Source organism: Aaosphaeria arxii (genome assembly GCF_010015735.1).
Source record: "Aaosphaeria arxii CBS 175.79 unplaced genomic scaffold BU24scaffold_2, whole genome shotgun sequence".
NCBI lineage: Eukaryota > Fungi > Ascomycota > Dothideomycetes > Pleosporales > Aaosphaeria > Aaosphaeria arxii.
Genome location: NW_022983475.1, coordinates 3408358 through 3427279, shown reverse-complemented (window position 1 = coordinate 3427279; position 18922 = coordinate 3408358). Strand labels below are relative to the sequence as shown.

Sequence of the window (18922 nt, the reverse complement as noted above, 5' to 3'; positions counted from 1 at the left end):
CTATTACTGTCTACCTACTCCGTACCACTATCAACTATCTAGTATCTAGTATCCGAATAGTTATGCTAGGTAAGGTATCTATCTATCTGCTATCTACTACTACTACCTACATACTACACTTGATTGCACAGTTCACATTACCAGGATAGAATACTACGATACAATCAATACAAGCATCTCCCCATCCATGTAGTGTCATGTCATGCACAATCTACCCGTCCAACCATTCAACCAAATACGTACCTAGATAGACTGATAGATGACCGGGACAGTACGAGTACGAGCAACACCTGGGAGTACGTGTATGTAGTATGTAGTATGTAGTATGTAGTAATGTACACGGTGCAAGTACGATACTCCGGTTACTGCAAATAGATAGAGATATTGATAACAAACGAACAACAGTCACGATGAACCATGACAATCGACAAGAAGCTCGAACAACCTGCAGCACGCGACACACAGGGGCCCCCTCGGGTGGAGCTGTGTCCCCGAGCAAGCAAGTACCAAGTGTACCAAGTGGAAAAACCCTCCTCCCAGCAATTAGTTTAGTTCGATCTCCAGGAGATTACAAGGTACCTACCAACGAGTCCATCCCGTCCCGAGTAACAGCTGGAGCTCCAACGCAACGAACGACCGGGCTGCCGCATGAGTTTGAGGAAACCTACCTGCGCAACCTGAGAACGCCTCCCGAGCTTGAGCGAGGAAAGGGAGGGCACCTAACGGGTTGGAGTCGATGGAGGAGGGGAGGTGGGCCACTTGGGGGCGCCACGAGAACACGACAATGCATCGTCCGGGGAGGGGGGCGCGGCGCGGTAGGCTGGGGTGGCTTTTCTCTTAATGCTTGGGGATCGCTCACCACTGGCACTGGCAGTTTTCATTATTGCTGGGTGGCTGAATGGATATGCATGCAATGCAATGCATCTACTGGGGTGGGAGGGGAGGAACGGCGAGCCTGGAGGGATGCGCCGTGCGGTGGGTGGTGTCGTTCTTTTGCCATGGCCACCCGCAGTCGCGGTCACGGTCACGATCACAATCACAATCACGATCAGGATTACGACCTGTTTCCTATGCTGGTTAATCGGCAGAAAGGATATGACACGCCATGGGGGAGTAGCGCAGGGTTACGGGGTGGGAGAGAGATACGGCACGGGACTAGGGCCAGTGGGATAGCGTGCAATCCTTCAGGCTTCTCATATCGTTCAGTCAAGCATCAATAATCAAGCATTTCAAAGTCAGTCGACGGTCTGTTCTATGTGTGCAGATAGATAGCAGAGCGGGGGCGGGAGCCTGAGTCTGACATGACAAATGGATGGACGGTGATAGCGATGGTTGGCCTTACTTTGTTACCTCTTTGTTGCTGTTGCAGATGCTCTTGTTGGTCTTCTATTCACCACCACCCAGTTAACTAATGGGCAAGGGTGGTAGGGTGCACACCAGTGACCAGTGACCATACACAACACCAGCGCATAGATACTCTCGTGCTTCTACCGGGGCTGACGATCAAGGGTCAAGGGTCAAATGCTCGTTTGAATTATTTGATGGTCGAATTGGTGCTAAACGATCATTTGATAGGATTCAGCAATAATAGCAAACTGTCCGTAAGCCATCACCTAGGTAGGTATCTTTCCAACATCCTATCGGATTCTCATCTGGCTGGATCGACACTTATTTGTGACCCTCGAGATGAACCCTATCCGCCAGGGGGGAGAGGCTGGAATTATTCTTGAATATAGAAAAAAGAAAAAGAAACAATCAGCCGCAGTGTCAAGTTAACTGCCCCGAGATCCTCTCATCGTGGTGGTGAACTGTGAGAAACGACGAGGTCCTCCAGCTATCCAACGTCCAACAGGGATCAGGGGATTGAAATGCTCCTGACTGGCTGCACCAATACTCTGCTAATTCTCCTCCGATAAGGCTTGTCTACGCCTCAATTCTCTGCTCTTCTTTTCTTTTGCGGGATTCCTCTTCCAAAGATCCTTCTGGTCTTCCTCCATGTTCCTCTCTGTCCAATCAATTCCACATCACTTGACACCTTCGAGTCCACTACCCACAAGCAACCATTGCTCCCCAACTCGTACCGAGGCCGAACCCTAAATTAGTCCCGAGCTCCTCATTCAACCATCTTCTCCGTAACTAACCTCCGAGAATTAGTTACTCGCTTGTACCGATTGAACTTGGTACATAGCTACGTCAATGTAACCTTGACTTAACCTGACCTCAATCCACTTACCTATTCAATATCCCTCTCCTCTCCTCTCCTCTATCAAATCACAATATCTTCACCTGCCGCCCTACCACTCTGCTATCATCTGCTACTCTGCTGCTACCATTCCTACACCCAACATCAGTATCATCACCACAATCACATGCCTTGTCCGCCTTGTCGTTCCAGTGTGCGCCTCTGCATCACGACGCTCTCTCTATCTCTCTCTATACCCCGGCTTTCCTCCAGTACAACTTTCCCTTCATGGCTAACCCTCCCAAGCCCACACAGGGTCAAGAGTCGAGACCAGTGATAGCATGTTGTATAGCTTCCTATCAAGTCATGTCAAATCATAACGATTCACACAAGCATGCCGCCTTGCCCTTTGAATTATGTGGCTGTCTCTTTCCACACACTCTCATGATGACAGCCGCAAATGTGAGTGTGCTTGTGATCTTCCTCTTTGCTGTTGTAACATAGCAGCATGGTCACCGCCGTAGATGCATCCACAGATGGGTCGTGTTGTACTACCACGTTAACCTCGCCCTCCCAGTATTCCACCGCATCACCACTTGGTACATTCATTTCGGGCCGGAAGCTCTTGACCTAACATTCACATCGACAACATATCCCCAGGTGGCATCTATCCGATACTCCATGTCCGATGCCACGCTATCTTCTGTTCGATTGGTCGAGGCTCGGTGCTGCCCTGAGATTTCGCGTTGAGGGAAGCCGTCACCCACATCTTGGGTGACGGTGTACCTGACAAAGAAGATGGTGACGGAACCCTGGGAAGAACGAGCATCCAACCATTGCAGCATGCTCTGCCACTATTCCCATTCCCCTTACCCTTACCCTTAGATCCCCATTAATCCCATTGCCACTACTACCATTACCACTACCACTCCCCGTCCGCAACCAGTGACGTTGACCAGTCCTCTGTATAGCTACTCTGCCACCCGATCAGAGAAAACTTCCGTCGCCGCTGTTTCTGGGTGCTCATCTCACACCAATATATTCCCCCGCCTCTCCTGTGCTACTCTAATCGTCACCGAGTCTCTTTCACTCTCCTACTTCATCAGCAGAAGAAAAGCAATTACACGCTCTACATAGCACTGCAGCTAAGGTCAAACGAACAACCATGTATGTACGCTCATGCACACAACATGCACGGAGGTCCGACATTATCCAAGCACACCGCTTACCGAGTCTAGGCGTCTTATTATTCGTGATGATCCGCAGGATGCATCAAAGTATATCGCGGACTACATCATTGGTTCGTCCTCCATACTCCCTTGCACTCCACTCCCTACACTCTTCATAGATGATAATATACACTACCCTTTGTCTTGCCCATATTTCCAGCCCCGACTGACATGGCCAAACACCAGAGCGCATCAACGCCTTCAATCCAACACCTACGAAGCCCTTCGTCTTGGGGCTCCCCACCGGCAGCAGCCCCATCCTGATCTATCAACATCTGGTCCAAAGGCACAAAGCAGGCGCCATCTCCTTCCGCAATGTGGTTACCTTCAATATGGTAAGATTCACACCATTGTGCCGACTCCCAGCAATCGGCCGTCCCCCTTACTCCGCAACGTTACACAGCATCAACCTCAGTTCTCTTGTCTGACCAGTCTCGTAGGACGAATATGTCGGGATCCCGCGCGAACACCCTGAAAGCTACCACAGCTTCATGTACAAGCACTTCTTCTCGCATGTCGACGTGGATCCAGCCAATATCAATATTCTCAATGGCAATGCCCCTGACTTGGAGGCTGAATGCCACGAGTACGAGGACAAGATCAAGCGCGCCGGCGGCATCGAGCTATTTCTGGGTGGTGTAGGCCCCGATGGCCACATCGCCTTCAATGAACCAGGTTCCAGCCTCAAATCTCGGACTCGCGTGAAGACCCTTGCCTACGACACCATTCTGGCAAATTCCAGATTCTTTGGAAATGATCTCTCCCAAGTCCCTAGGATGGCACTGACGGTCGGTGTCCAGACCGTGTTGGAGGTTCGTGCTCACCGAAATACAATACATGCTACCCGAGACCACGAGCTGACAGCTATAGGCACGCGAGGTCGTCATTATCATCACTGGCGCACACAAGGCTCTCGCCTTGCAGAAATGCATCGAGGGCGGTGTCAATCATATGTGGACTCTCTCGAGCCTTCAATTACATCCCCACCCAATGATTGTCGTTGATGAAGATGCCACGCTGGAATTGCAGGTCAAGACTGTCAAGGTGAGCTTCACTCGGGTCAATTCTCGACTCCTTATGTTTCGTACTAATCCACCTTGCAGTACTTCAAGAGTATCGACAGGGTCGCCACTGAGTGTGGGTTCCGGCAAATGCTTCCCAAGAAGCGCGATTCCGTCGTTGAGGATCAGATCCACTTTCCGGGAAACAACTTGACCAACAATGTCAAGCTAGACATCCCCCAGTTCAACCCCTCGCGTTCAGCAAGCCCGATGCTGGAGGCTATGAGCGCACGTATTACCGACGATGGAGATGGTACGACAATATACCGAAACGTCGACGCCCTTGAGGAGCCACAATTGCTCGCAATGAGTGCCCGCGTCTCGTGAACGATCTACCATCATGATTTCATCACGTTTCACCACTCGAATATTTGGACACTCGTTTTCTCGGGACTGGCTGCATTCCTGTTTTGATTGTTTGTATCGGCAAAAGGCGTTGAGGGATTTTGGGAACCAAGTTGCATGGCTGAGAATGTTGTATAGCGCAAGGGCTTTTTGTTTTGTTTCCGCTTCTCGAAGACATTCGTTATTTTTTTTGTTAGAGAAGAGAACTCCATGATGAGATGAAGACCGTGGCAATTAGAAGCTAGACGCATGACATCAAGATACCCACGTATGTTCTCCGTAATACATACTCATCCCATAGACTTGTATATCAATGTATACGTATTCTCGTATCCGTGTTGTTCAGTGTAATTCGTGTGTACTACTCCGTGTATATGGAGGTAGTATATGGGTGCTGGTGGCATCCAGTGGATTTGGTAGAATGAATGGTCTACTAACCTAACCTCACGATGCACTGGACAGTGATTAGCGCAGCTCACACGATAGATGGGGTTTAGAGCGTGCGAATAAATGATCAATCAGACTGCAATGGATTACTAGGCGATTACAAGTAAGTGTCCCTACATTGAGGAGTTCGCACGTGCGATTCACAGGTAATTGACATGGGGACCGGCCAAGCCGAGGTCCGTCATCCCCAGCATCATGAACCTTGAACCTGGGGAAAGGCTCAGGGCCTAAACAACTAGCCTCCGCTTTTTGTTATTACATATGTGCACAACGACAAACCTTCTCCACCTTCTCCTTTCGCGGGAATGATACATGCGACCGGAACCGTAGACAGCATCGTGGCTACCCAACATGTCGTCCTCCTCGAGCGCGTCGCAGCCGTCGTCCGGCAGACCTGAGAGAATCGACCCCGTCTTGCGCAACGCGCTTCGATACACAGTGAGCCCGAGGGAATACCAACTACTCCATCAGTACCTCCTTTCCCGCGCACCGGCCGTACGCAAGCGAACACTACCTCCACGGAAGTACGATGCCATCGCGAAAGGATTAGACGACTACAATGCTGCCGCGATCCGCGCATCGTTGCGACTCGCCGTGGTGACGTACTCGGGCCTCAAGGCGTGGGACCTCATCAAGTCCAAGCTGCTGTCGCGAGGGGCAGCACCCCCGAGGTAAGATTTCCGAGCCTCCATCGAGATATCGCAGGATACTGATCATTGTGTGATGTGTGCAGTTCGCAACGCCGGACAGCTATCTGGAAGTCGCCCAATGTCCGTCTGACATGCTCTCTATCCCTTATTCTCCTATTCCATAGACTGTTGCGCCGCTTCTTCACACGCCTGCGCGAGAGTCTGCTCACCAACGAGGCAAAAGCATTTCGACGGCGCAACCCCCGGATAGCAAAATCATTGACGTCTCGTGTTGCGCCCGCAATTGGATCGAGTCTGGCGGGTTTCCTACTCGCCGTGTGCCCCGGAGACCAATTGCGAATCACGATTGCCATCTATGTCTTCACACGAGCGTTGGAGTTCTGGTACAACTACCTCGACGACCGGGGCTACTTCAAGAACAAACCGTCGTGGTTTGGATCCTGGATGATCATGCCCGTGGCGTGCGGCCAACTGCTCCACGCCTTCGTCTTCGACCGGGACTGTTTCCCCAGCGCATACGGGAAGTTCATCCTGAACAACTCCCCCGAATACATCCAAAAGAAGCCGCAGGACTATCCCCCGGAGCTGAAGTTCCCAGGAACCTTCGACATCGTCGACAGCCTCGCCCAGATCTCCAAACTGAAATGGCCCGCCTTCGTCTCCCCCATCCTGTTCCCCGTATCCGAGACCCTCCCCCGCAGCCTCACATCCATATCCCCCATCACCTCGCCCGCACACCCAGCCATCAAATCGCTCTCCTGCGCGCTCCTCCACCCCAACGACCCCTCCTGCGTCCGCACCTACATATCCTACTGGATCCAAGCCTTCCCGAAAGTCGCCCGCTTCTTCACCATAATCTACGCCGCCATGTCCATCACCCGCTGGCGCTCCTTCCTCGACTCCCCCGTCACAGCCGTGAATCGCCTCGCGAAGAGCATCCTCCGCATGTCGCTCTTCATCTCCGGCGCCATCGGCACAAGCTGGTCCTCCATCTGCCTCTTCCAGCGGCTCCTGCCCCGCAACTTCCTGCCCACGCAGCGCTGGTTCCTCGGCGGCTTCCTCGGCGGCCTGTGGGCGTTCCTCGAGCGCAAGTCCGGCCGCAGCAACTTCCTGTACTCGGCGCGCATGTCCATCGACTCCCTGTGGAAGGTCGGCGTCAAGCGGGGCTGGTGGAAGGGCGTAAAGAATGGTGATGTCCTGCTCTTTGCCGTCAGCCTTGCGACCGTCAACGTGCTGTACGAGATCTCGCCCCGGTCCGTCAACAGTGGGGTTGCGAGGAAGGGGTTGGGGGTGTTGAGGGGGGAGGGCTGGGTTGACAGGGCGGCGCTGCCTAGGAGGGAGAGGGAGGCTGCTGAGGAGTGATGTTTACATTACGTACTTCGTACTTCGGTTGTTTTTGGTTTTGATCGAGGTTGAGGTGGGTTGAGGTGTGTGTTTTGCATTGAAAGGATTTGAGGAGCGGGAGGGGATTGCATCTGTACTGTGGGAGATATATATCAAGGCGTTTTGTTTTGGGAACGAGGGGATTGTTGATACGATTGATTGGATGTTTCACATGCCCGGCTCTTTTATGAGGAAGTTTAGTGTAGCATGTAGGAGCGCTGTATTTAGGTAACTGTCTAATTCTATTTGATGCCCCTTGGGTCTTACTACTTGATCACTGTAGCTGTAGCTCAAGTTCGAGATATTGCAATTGATGTCTTGAAGTCTTCACTTGTTGGCTATGAACACGATCGAACCAGCCTTGTAAAGAGATTTTGTAGAATCCCGGCTTGTTTGTCATAGTAAGAGACCAGTCATCAATTAAATAGAAAAAAACAAATCCTCGAAACAGTAAACTATGTAGGGTTCAAAAATCCTATTAAGATGCATATAAAGTTCCCAAAGAATGTCTGAGCCGCGTTTGTATTATCATTGAGCAATAATCGCATTCAAGGGATGAATGTCAGTAACACGTGATCGCTGGCATGGCCTGTGCCACCCTTGTTCTTCACGTCGTCCAGAAAGTCGCGACCCCCAACCTCAACACCGTTTCAACATCACAGCTGTGCGCAACCCTAACACCTTCAACCTCTCCATACCGAAAGTCCGCGGCAATAGGACCCCCGTAATTGGAACGAATTAACTCTGTCCATCGACAGGAGTGAGGGGTTTGGAATCCTCATCGCGCAACCGCAATGGCGCGCGGCCGTCCTTCACGAGCTGCGGCTCGTCGCAGCACTCCCTTGCGAGTAGCCACCCCACCGCCGGACTCGGACGATGAAATGATTGATGCGCCAGAGTCGCGTGCAGAGACTCCAGCCGAGGAAGAGGATGAGGCCGCGACACCGGCGCACGAGAGCGAGGAGGAAAAGGCGCCCTCGGAGCGATCATCACCACCGGTCGTTCAACCGTTCCCGCGTAAGAAGCGCCTCGGTCGCCCACCAAAGAATAGGCCGCCGGACTGGAACGTCATTCCTGATAACGTCTCCGAGGGCGGCACACCCATCAAGCGCAAGCGTGGCCGTCCTGCTGGGGGAGGATTCCGGGGCCGACCCCGAGGAGTCCCAGCTGGGCCAACGCGGGTTGCCATCGACAAGGAGGGGACGATGATGGATGTTGTAAATGACGAAGTTGATCTACCGGATGACCCAGAAGGAGAAACGAAAGTGGATAAGATGGGAAACCTACAGGGTGGCCGAGATTATCGTGTGCGTGTCTTTACCATCGGCGGAAGAGGAGACCGATTGTACATGTTGTCGACCGAGCCTGCCCGTTGCTGTGGATTCAGGGACAGTTATCTTTTCTTCACAAAGCACATGAAGTTGCATAAGATTATTATCGACGACACGGAAAAGAGGGATCTCATTGATCGCGAAGTCATCCCACATTCTTACAAAGGCCGAGCTATTGGTGTCGTCACCGCGCGATCGGTATTCCGAGAATTTGGCGCACGCATTGTTATAGGAGGAAAGAGGGTCATAGACGATTACTACGCCCAAGCAGCGAGGGAGCGAGGCGAGATCGAAGGCGAGATCGCGGAGCCCCACGATAAGCTACCCCCTCCAGGCGAACCCTACAACAAGAACCAGTACGTCGCGTGGCATGGTGCCAGTGCTGTGTACCACACAGGCGTGCCTAGTGTTCCCATCACCAACGGAAAGCTTCCTGTCGGTCCCAAACGAAAGGTCAATATCACTTCAGCCAACTGGCAATTCGAACATGCCCGCTCTGCTAGGTAAGTTGCCACAACCTTCGTGAAAAACTCTAGAACCGTAGCTAATTCATGCAGTCGCTTCAACTCCGTACTATCTCAAGTCCGGAAAGAAAACATGCAAGGCATCTACGATCCCCACACGAACTTAATGTGCTTCCCCAAGATCACCCAACCGACTCACGCCCGGTGGGAAGAGGTGCCCCCCTCCGAGTCCGACGTGCCCAGCATCGTCCGGCGAAACTACCTCATCGTCGACCGCGTCTACCAAAACCCACCCTTCACCGGTCTGGGCAATCCGGGTGCCGACGCCGACTTCTGCGACATAGGCCCGAACGGGCTCCCCAAGGTCGACGACGAAGATCTCGAGAAGATGACGCCTGAGGCGCGCGCGGCCTTTGTACAGGCAAAGAGCGCAGAAGCAGAGTGGAGGAACCAGTGGCAAACGGAGCACGTCGACGGGAAGCGAGCGAAACTCAAGATTGCATTCACAGGCGTTCCGGTCTAAGTTCGTTTCAAACTGCCGCTCTATCATCAAGGCATAAGAAAGAAGTGTGGTTTTTTTTTTCATTTTCTCCTTTTCACATTAATGTTGGGGGCGATCAGGAATACCAAAGTTTCCAAACACAACAACGTGTATGTGTGTATGTGTTTGTGTGTATCATTATAGGTAGTTATAGGATAATGATTTCGAATGGCTCACGGGGTTTTCTCATTATTTACTGTTCTCTACGTCCAGGGTCCGCCACATCAACAACCATTCGTCCAGCGCTTGTTCCCTTTGCTCGAAGAACAACCAACATCATTGGACAAAAATGCTCGAGCCACACTTCCAGCACCACTAGTTATAGTTAAAACAAGCCCAAACCCGCGGAACAATCAACCCCCAACCCCCCAAGGACAAAGGGCGGTGCTCCCCGCCATGGGCAACCAGACGATCCATAGGGCTGACACAAAGCCAGAAGACATCTAGAAAAGCGATATTGAATCTTGGCGTCGCGCTTGAGATCTCCCCCTCCCCTCCAACGAATACTCGATATGGGATGGGCGAGGGGGAGCACTTGAACACTTTCCTGTTCCAGACAAAGCGGGATTGAGGGCCCTCTCAATGGTAAATGCTATATCCATTCATGTCTCCCAGAATGAATGGGGGTTTTTGAAAGTCATGAACTTCGCAGCGTTGCTGATATTGTGCTAGGGTAGGCACACACGCACGACATACGCTTCTGGTCGACATGGAGGAGGCAAGTTCTGTGCTTCCAGCTTTAGTAAATGCGACGGACGCATGCCCGGAGCCGTTGCTTGATCAGTCGCTCTTTGGAGTGAAGAGAGGATGTCAGTTTTTCCCCGAAATGAGCTGAAGAAACTCAACTTAACTTATGATATCGTCATAGATCAAGCCGGACGTTACTGCGGTCTCGGGGCATTATCAGATGGAAACACATGCTGTTTGCCATGTCCGATTCAAGACTGGGTATATCATTCAGGTTCGCTGAATCCCCTCAGAACCCATTATCAGCAGACACTGAACTATATTACGCAGAATGGAAGCAACAACTCCGGATCTCAAACTACCTCTCCATCCTCTCAGTCGCACTCTGTGTCTTCCTCCTCCTCTCCTTCGCCGTGCTCCCGGCGTCTGCAACCCGCCGACACTACCTCTCCGTGGGCCTCCTGTTCCCTGTCCTTTCCATCAGCCTCTCGTTCGTCATTCCCATCGGCTCGAACCCGGACCTATGCTACGACGCCATCACGCCCAACGACATGAACTCGTCAGCGTCCTGCGCGTGGACCGGCGCGCTCGTCACGCTCGGCGGGCTCGCCAGCGTCATCTGGGTCTTCCTTCGCAGCCTGTGGCTGCACGTCCGCGTCGTGTGGGACGTGGCGCCAGGGAGGGGGTTCAAGTGGGCGAGTATCGCGGCGGGGACACTGTTGCCGCTGGGGTTCCTGGTTGCGATTCTCGTTCGCACGGGGTTCTCGTACCGTATGGGGCGGACGTGCTTGCCGAATCATGAGGATGCGATCGTGACGTTTTGGGCGTGGTTGATGGCGTTTGCGGTCGCGGCGTTTGTCCTGCAGTTCGTTACGACGGGGTACTGTGTTATGGTTTACTTGAGGACGCTGAGGAGGGAGAGGAGCCGGGCGAGGAGCACGTTTGAGCGTGGAGGTCGGGAACGGCTCGATACGTGGCGAGAGGTTAAGAAGATGCTGGTGTTGCAGTGGAGGAATATTCTTGTCAGCATCTTTGTGTTGGTAGGGAGTGTGGCTTTCTTTGTGGTGTTCTGGGCTCAGGACTCGAAGCTGGGCCGAGTGGATAATGAGGAGGATCTGGTGGCCGTGAAGACTTGGATTGAGTGTCAGATGGCTAGTCGTGGGGACAAGGCGCAGTGTAGGAAGTATGTGGAGGGCTTGACTGTCCCTTTCGCATCTGTACTCACGGCTCTGATCTTGGCTTCCGTAAGTTCAATTTCACTGCTCTCTGCAGTCTGCTTTCCCTTCGTTTTCAAAGGCATTGCCGGGATCTGACAATCTCAACAGCTGGTCGGTGTAGAAATATTCATCCTACTTTTCCGTCTTTCCATGCTCAAGGCATGGATAACTCTCTTCCGTTCTCTACCACGTCGCCTTCGCAACATCTACGCCTCCATACGGCGCCCCCCTTCCAACGACCCAGACGAGCTTCCCATGACCACCGGACCAGAGACAAAAGAGAATAAGACACCCTATATCCCACCAATCGACACCAAAACTCCAGGCCCAACACCACGAAGCAGCAGTGTGAGCGGCGTAATGGGACCCACGTACATAGAGAACATATCCCCGATTCTGCCCCCGACGGAAGCCCACGTGCGGTCGCCAATCTCGCCCGTAGAGTCTCTTCCGTCTCCAGTGTCAGAGTGGGAATGGAATGTTTCGGAGATGCGGGAGAGCATGCGATCGCCGACTCTGAGGCCGAAGGTCGATGACTCGTTCACACCGCATCGCAATCCGCCCCCGCCGCCTTCGCGCAACTTTTCTCTGCCCGGGGCGTCGAGACGGCATAGTCTGTTGCGGTTGTCGTCGACAAATTTCATTCCGTTGCGATCGTCTATTCAGAGAACGAACTCGGCGAGGATGAGGCTGAAGTCGAGGATTAGTGATCCTGTGCCTGGGACCTTTGTGCATGTTGCTGGAGCATTTATCAATGATGGGGAGGTGGGAGATGAGAATGAACACATGGAGAGTTGAGTTCACGCGGGAGTTGAGTCTGATTGTGCATAATTGTCACTCTTTCTTACAGCCTTTTGGCACTCGCGGATAGACCTTTATAGAAATGTTGTACTCTTTTACGTTGTTCCACAATTGCTCGCTCGTCAGTGAAATTCTTTGAGGTTGATTCCTTCACTATCAACCAGGTGACATTTCACTGCTGAAGCAGGAATTATGGTTCTATACGCGCCGTGGCCATTGTTGTTCGGTAAAAGTCGACGAACTTCGTCGTCCTGGACGATCTATATTTGGCGTTCCTGCTTCATCAATAGGCATATCCAATAGCTCTATGTCGTTATTCGGCATGTTCATCGGCCTGCCCACCGGCACAACCACCAGCGGCAGGTTCCGTTCCCGTCGTTTTGCGTTGAGGTAGAGAGCGAGCAGCGCAACACCCAGGACAAGGATTATGCCAATGATTGTTAATCCAAGAATCGCCAAACCCATGGCTGCTGGACCTTTTTGGCTTAGAAATGACCTAGACCCCATTACAGCGGAACGCGCTACATTCCCCAAGGTCTGTCTCGCTTCGGGTGTGGTTGGGCTGAACAGCAAGTGGCCTCTCGGGTTTTCTAAATGCTTCCGGTCGGCGACGGAAGCGTTATGAGAAGATGGGTGATGGTTCGTCTCTGAAGATAAGATCGGAGCATTATATGTCTCTTTGACTACGTGGAATGGATTTCTTAGCAGAGGCCTTTCGTCGGCATGGCGAAGTGCTATCTGATATATCTCGGCTGCGAGAAGGTCTATGAAGGGCTGGCTGTCCCAAATATATGAACCGCCCGTAACATGACCTATCTGACTTAGAGCGAGACACGAGGTGAAAGTACAGGGAACTGACGAGTGAGTACGATAGAATCATCGTTGAAGACTAGCTCGATCGTGTGCTGCGGACAATTGTCAGATATTGAACTATTTCCATGGATAACACCATCTGAACATACATTGTTATCCAGAGGAGTAGCATTGAAAGAGACGTGATAATGCCCACCAGGCATTATGACATCACTGATCGAGATGTCATGGAGTGTTGGTATCTGCGCAGTCATGGTGTGGGATTGAGTAATAGTGTGTTGATTAGTGAATGGGGTAATGCAGCGAGCGATTATGAGATGATGGAGTAGAGATGGGTTTGACAATCAAAGTGAGTGCTAGACAACAGAAACAATTGAAGTAGTAGATAAAGTCGGATGGAGCATGTTCCTAGGAAAAGAAAGTGCCATCATCGAATGGGAGGTGCGTTTCCGGTCGTGCCTGGGCCAATAAGGCGTTAGCAGACAATTCTACATTCTGTAACCATGTAGCAACAATCCGTGTTCATTGCTTGACAATATTATACGTGTCTATGGAGATCTTCTGCAGTGTTCTATGTTGTTCATTTTTTCCTTGCAGATATTTGGCGCCTGCGGAGCAATAGCCTTAATATGTCATATAGCTATAGAGAAAGCGCAACTAAGAAAGACGGGATCTCTAGAGTTGAAAGCTATGTAAATTATAAAAGAAAGATAACGGAAGAGTCCTGTGCAAAATCCTCAGTCTATATAAATGCTCTTTTAGTATACTAACAACGTACAGTGTTGAATTCTCTTCAATTTAAACCTCGTGGCTACTTTATACATACCGACCTCAAAGTTAAACTAAGTACAACATAGGGCATAACATGTGTCCTCGAGTGTGTCCTTCGTGCATCTCTGCCCACGCCACGGTGCCTCCAAGATCTAGGCATGCGGGGATTGTTTCTCCTTTCATGCGTTTACTAGTACAGAATTTTGCAGATAAAGCTAGCTAAGTACTGTAACAACAGAAGAGCTTGCGTGTATTCGAAGTACAATGTTACCCAGCAGACCATACGAGGTACAAATAGCAAGGTACCATATATCAGCCCCCGGCTGACGGTTAATAGTGAGCAGAGAAGGTATAGAGTCGGCAGTGCACGACCCCTAAATAAGTACACCCGCAACTATAAGCTCTACTTATACATGTCAGATTTGATAGCATTTGAAGACCGATTTCACTCCCCTTTCTTGCCTCTGAGCGTGACCAGTCCCATACCTTCTTTTGCACATGCACGTAGGATCGGCTTCGCTTCCAAGCTGGTGCAGGATGTCGGCCTGCAATTGGATCCCCACACTTGCAGGACGAAGCTCGGATTATCTAAAGGCCGATATGCCAACTAACATGCCAGCCCACGCCGCACTGAATTAAGAGAAACTTATCTCTTTGGCCCTCCGTGGTCTGTCGGTTTAGATGATTTCGTCAACGCAAGTGGATAGTCTTTATTCACGAGTTGAGAAGTGCAAGGAGGAGGATAGGAAGCGAGAGGAGTTGTTGGATGTATGTAGGGGCCCACTTCATTGAGATGATCGTCGAGCTAAACTGTTGCAGGAACTTGTGGCCAAGTTACAAGCTACGACAGAGGAGCTAAAGAAGACAAAGCTAGATTTGGAACATGAGATCTCTGCGCGACGTGGGCTGCAAGAGCAGAACAATGAGTTGTCATCAAAGTTGACGGCGAAGCCATATGTTTTGGTAATCGTCGATGCAGATGGGTACTACTTTAATGGCTTGAATGAAGGTGAAGAAGGGGGTAAAAAGGCTGCGGATATGTTAGCTAAAGCGGTAAAAGAACACATTAAGAGCTTGGGGAATGATTTTGATCAATGTGATATCGTTGTCGAGACTTACGCCAACACGGAAGGTCTAGGCAAGACACTGGTCGACAACAGTCAGGTGCGGTCAATTAACGAGTGGAGACATTTTTGGAGTGGCTTTGTTTGTCGGCAACGAATGTTCGCCCATGTAGATGTGGGTGGAGGAAAGGAGCATGCTGATCAGAGGATTCGTGGTATGTCCTATATCCTTCAGCAATCAAAATCTCAAACCTACTAATCTATCGACAGAGAGGGTAGAATTTCACAGTCGTATCTGGCAGTGTAAGCGAGTGTTTCTCGGTTGTTGCCATGATGCAGGCTACGCGACATTTCTAGGCCAGTTTGTTTCAACTGGAAAGATTACCTTGTTGAAGGACGGGGTGTGTCATCCAAAGTTGGAGGCTTTGGGTCTCCCGACAGTGGAATTTCGCGGACTGTTCACCGGGCCAGTGGCTTCTGGAGTTTCCGGTGCGTCTAAAGGTGGAAAACGCTTTCAGAACCCCTTTGCTTGGCAAATGAGGCTTCTACCAGTTAGGATCGATAACAAGAGTGGACTACGTTATGATCGGCCGGTCACCGTCACGATAGAAGATGTGAAAAGGATTGAGAAGATGAGGCTTTGCCACTGGTTTTATCTGACTGGTGCATGCAAGGGTTGCGACCGGGTACACCAGGTAGAGCAAAGGCTAACCACTGACGAATTTGATTCACTGTGGACAATCGCTCGAAGAGGTGAATGCTATAACAGCAGGAAGAAGAAGGTTTGCCACGATCCTTTATGCATCTATGGCCATAAACCCTGAGCGCAGTGGGATAGGATCCCGGGTTTTTCTGCTAATATCAAATGTTTATGTGAAAACGCAATGATCGCTTTTGCCAGAGGCACTAGGGGATGGAGTGCTATGAAGGCTGGCATATATTTATTGGACAAATTCAAGTCTCTTGTGATTGATTTCAACTTCTCGACAAGTATTAGAACCTGCTCGTGGAGCAGCGAAGTGACCCTGTACGCAACGAGGAGACTTGTTATACCGTGAGTGTGAAAAGTTGAGATAGGAAGGGACTTCGAGATTGTTCAAAAGAATTATAGCAATCACTGGTGTGTTTTGATACTATAATCATCGTACAAAAGGGCTTTTTCTGGCCCAATCCTAGCATTTATCATTGAGGTGGCGAGCGATAGGGTTATATCGTGATTGAAGTGAATGGTTTGTCATTCCGATATCTAAAGTCAAGATACTCTTTGAAATCATAGTTGACATGATACCCATCCATCTATTCTCTTTATAATTACACAAACTCCAATATCTATTAATTCAATCATGGCGAATTACAGTCATGTGACTTCGCGCTAGCGCGTTCCCCTTCGTTTGGCCGAGCTGTTTGGGACTCATACGCCAACCGTTCAGAAGAACCCCTACTGCATCATCCTCAAGCAACATGGCACCCGGCGAGCGATCCGAAGAAGTATGGGCCTGGTACACGGCCGTGTACGAAGCCGTGCAAGAGATCCCCCGGGGACGAGTTACGTCATACGGACACATAGCACGGCTGGTCGGGAAGCGTAAGGGAATACCTCAGTACGTGTCCGCAGACCAGGACCGCGAGACTAACATTGCATGCAGCTGAATGTCCGAGGTATTTTTGTTTCCTGACTTGAAGAACCATGCGTGTAGTTGGATTCCGAACTGATGAGGAGTGTGTGACGATCGAAGACAGGTTGGGGTGGTGCTCAAACATCTCCCCTCTCGGTCAGTAGACCCGAGCAAGAAGAGCGCGACCTATCATGATGGGAACGTGCCGTGGCAGCGCGTGATCAACGCGAAAGGGAGCATCAGCCCGAGGTTAGTTTTCAGCTGCTTTATTTCACGATATGACAAAGGCATGTTTGTATTAATGAGACAAAGGGGCCCCACGGGAGCCAGCAGACAAGCAACAGCACTAAGAGCTGAAGGGGTTGAGGTAGAGCGAGGGCCGATGGGGGAGTACTCAATAGAGCTCTCAAAGTATGGCTGGTTTCCAGACGAGTTGCCAAGCGAAGCTGGCCTTGTGGAGAGCGAAAGCGAGGACGACGAGGGAGAGGAAGAGGACGAAGAAGCAGCTGCCTACCATACCTGAATGATCATGGATGTCGAACATGTGTTCGCAGCTGATAATGGGTTACGAACACGGTAGCTGACAGTGAAGACTGGAGCTGACGTGTTCGGGGGTTAGAGACACAGACTGAAAGCAAATCTGTCACTGTGAACGGCAACATGTTGAGAACTGATCTGATCTGTTCTATTCTCTTCTGGACTTAGGGATAGTGGATGGGATATTGTTGCGAGGTACCCGGTAGATAGAGAGTGGGAGGGAGTCTGGGAGATAGGTCTTCGGACATCCCAAGTAGGCAATGGATGTCTGGGGGTGGGATAAGATGGAGGGGGACGGCCGAATCCGGGTTCTTATCTAGACTGCGTGCCATGGCGACCCCATGTCATAAGCTGGAATGCCGATAGGAGGCACTCTACTTACTCTGTACATACTACACAGTATGTAACTCATATATATTAGTAACATACTCACACGCGGGAAATACAATAGATGCTATTTGTTGAGAAGGGCGGAGAGATGAAAGTTTAATATGACTACTGTACGGGATGTGTGAGTATGCGCACCGCAGCTCCGTGACTGTTCACCTATGTCTGAGTGAGAGTTGAAGGTACTGTACACTGCAAAGGACCACAGAGGACAAGGGGATACTACCGAGATAGGGAACCTTTCAGTGGAGATTGTGGAGATTGGATTGCGGATCATTTGGTCGCGTCAGTGATGTTGTGCATAGACGCAATACAATAGTTGCAAGACTATGGGGATCGAGACCAAGCTGGAGGTAACAAGTCATTAACAAGTTCGCAGATAGCTTCCCATGTTCCGACAGTAATAACTCATGACATGACTATGATAACCACGTTTTGCTCCGAGGTACAAATAATGATGTACATATTATTATTGTTGTTGTTCGTCTGTTACAGAGGCGTGAGAGGGTAGCAGCAGGGCGCATGATGATGATGACGGTGTCATAATACACTCCCAAAACCTGGCCTAGACGACGGCGGCGGCGGCGGCGGCGGTGTCATCATCACCATGATACAACCTGGTGGCCTTGAGTCTCGACTATTGAGCCTTGAAGCCTTGACTTGACTGACTCCTGGAACCGGGAGAGGGAGCACGCAAGATTCCGGTTTGAAAAGGGCAGCGTCGGCCAATCGGGTTTCTGTCACGAGGCTCGTTTCCATTCCATCATCGTTGACCCTTATCGCATGCGCCATCCGTCTATCCATCCATCCCATACCATACCATACCATTCACCCCAACCCGCCCACTCTTTGGCGACCTCCCCTCACCAAGGCCTGCCTTGAGCCGGGGGTTCAAGGTTTATTCCAAGAATGGCACATTACGGGTACGGGTACGACAAAGGCAGCAGCGCATGTGGGGAGTGGAGGCACGGCGAGGCGAGGCGTTGCGCCCTTCTTTGAATCGGGGATCTCGTGGTAGGCGGGTGACTCCCTCCATAAAAGGGACTCATTGTCCACTTCGCCTCCGTGCGCAGCAATCAAAGTCAAGTCAAACAGTCACAAGCCAGTCAGTCACAGTACCAGTTACTTGCCTGCTTGCTACAATACAATAATCTATTCAACCTGTTCTTCTACCTTCTTCCATACCTATACTCATACGCGCGCGAGTTGTGGCTGTTACTATCAATATCTCCACTACCTCCGAGGGTACCTCCATAACATAGCCACTATCTAGGTACTCACATCACAGCTTACCTCTCAACCTATTCACTCATAAGCTACAAGTACCACGACTGAGTCACAGCAAACAAACACCGGAGTCATCCCAAACATTCCCTGGAACCCTCCAGTCATCCGT

General features: G+C 50.9%; 9 protein-coding genes across 9 annotated transcripts; 7 read left to right on the top strand and 2 right to left on the bottom strand.

The window, feature by feature from the left end:
* Positions 1-538: 538 nt before the first annotated feature.
* Positions 539-932, bottom strand: BU24DRAFT_419345 (uncharacterized protein). The gene has a single exon (XM_033527195.1). It carries the CDS (start codon positions 879-881, stop codon positions 720-722), a length of 162 nt encoding a protein of 53 aa, XP_033388057.1. The 5' UTR covers positions 882-932; the 3' UTR covers positions 539-719.
* Positions 933-3347: 2415 nt separating this feature from the next.
* BU24DRAFT_439734 (glucosamine-6-phosphate deaminase) lies at positions 3348-5111 on the top strand (the record flags this gene model as incomplete). Its single annotated transcript, XM_033530327.1, has 6 exons — positions 3348-3382; positions 3421-3482; positions 3598-3746; positions 3852-4223; positions 4282-4455; positions 4515-5111. The coding sequence occupies 6 exons, from the start codon at positions 3348-3350 to the stop codon at positions 4797-4799; spliced, it is 1077 nt and encodes a 358-aa protein (XP_033388056.1). The 3' UTR covers positions 4800-5111.
* A 356-nt stretch (positions 5112-5467) lies between these two features.
* Positions 5468-7649, top strand: BU24DRAFT_419343 (uncharacterized protein). The gene is made up of 2 exons (XM_033527194.1): positions 5468-5935; positions 5998-7649. The coding sequence occupies exons 1-2, from the start codon at positions 5616-5618 to the stop codon at positions 7274-7276; spliced, it is 1599 nt and encodes a 532-aa protein (XP_033388055.1). The 5' UTR covers positions 5468-5615; the 3' UTR covers positions 7277-7649.
* Positions 7650-7948: 299 nt separating this feature from the next.
* Positions 7949-9805, top strand: BU24DRAFT_448152 (nuclear localization protein-like protein NPL6). The gene is made up of 2 exons (XM_033530866.1): positions 7949-9131; positions 9186-9805. The coding sequence occupies exons 1-2, from the start codon at positions 8092-8094 to the stop codon at positions 9613-9615; spliced, it is 1470 nt and encodes a 489-aa protein (XP_033388054.1). The 5' UTR covers positions 7949-8091; the 3' UTR covers positions 9616-9805.
* A 204-nt stretch (positions 9806-10009) lies between these two features.
* On the top strand, positions 10010-12382 carry BU24DRAFT_489619 (uncharacterized protein). The gene is made up of 5 exons (XM_033533654.1): positions 10010-10218; positions 10306-10442; positions 10502-10594; positions 10651-11564; positions 11646-12382. Exons 2-5 carry the CDS (start codon positions 10343-10345, stop codon positions 12333-12335), a joined length of 1797 nt encoding a protein of 598 aa, XP_033388053.1. The 5' UTR covers positions 10010-10218; positions 10306-10342; the 3' UTR covers positions 12336-12382.
* Positions 12383-12536: 154 nt separating this feature from the next.
* Positions 12537-13405, bottom strand: BU24DRAFT_459354 (uncharacterized protein; the record flags this gene model as incomplete). Its single annotated transcript, XM_033531719.1, has 3 exons — positions 12537-13150; positions 13198-13243; positions 13301-13405. The coding sequence occupies 3 exons, from the start codon at positions 13403-13405 to the stop codon at positions 12537-12539; spliced, it is 765 nt and encodes a 254-aa protein (XP_033388052.1).
* A 550-nt stretch (positions 13406-13955) lies between these two features.
* Positions 13956-14595, top strand: BU24DRAFT_419341 (uncharacterized protein). The gene has a single exon (XM_033527193.1). It carries the CDS (start codon positions 14336-14338, stop codon positions 14531-14533), a length of 198 nt encoding a protein of 65 aa, XP_033388051.1. The 5' UTR covers positions 13956-14335; the 3' UTR covers positions 14534-14595.
* Positions 14400-15934, top strand: BU24DRAFT_419340 (uncharacterized protein). The gene is made up of 3 exons (XM_033527192.1): positions 14400-14690; positions 14742-15201; positions 15257-15934. Exons 1-3 carry the CDS (start codon positions 14604-14606, stop codon positions 15808-15810), a joined length of 1101 nt encoding a protein of 366 aa, XP_033388050.1. The 5' UTR covers positions 14400-14603; the 3' UTR covers positions 15811-15934.
* Positions 15935-16272: 338 nt separating this feature from the next.
* Positions 16273-17359, top strand: BU24DRAFT_125719 (DNA binding methylated-DNA--cysteine S-methyltransferase). Its single transcript, XM_033520947.1, has 4 exons — positions 16273-16571; positions 16633-16645; positions 16723-16851; positions 16915-17359. The coding sequence occupies exons 1-4, from the start codon at positions 16448-16450 to the stop codon at positions 17123-17125; spliced, it is 477 nt and encodes a 158-aa protein (XP_033388049.1). The 5' UTR covers positions 16273-16447; the 3' UTR covers positions 17126-17359.
* Positions 17360-18922: the final 1563 nt, after the last annotated feature.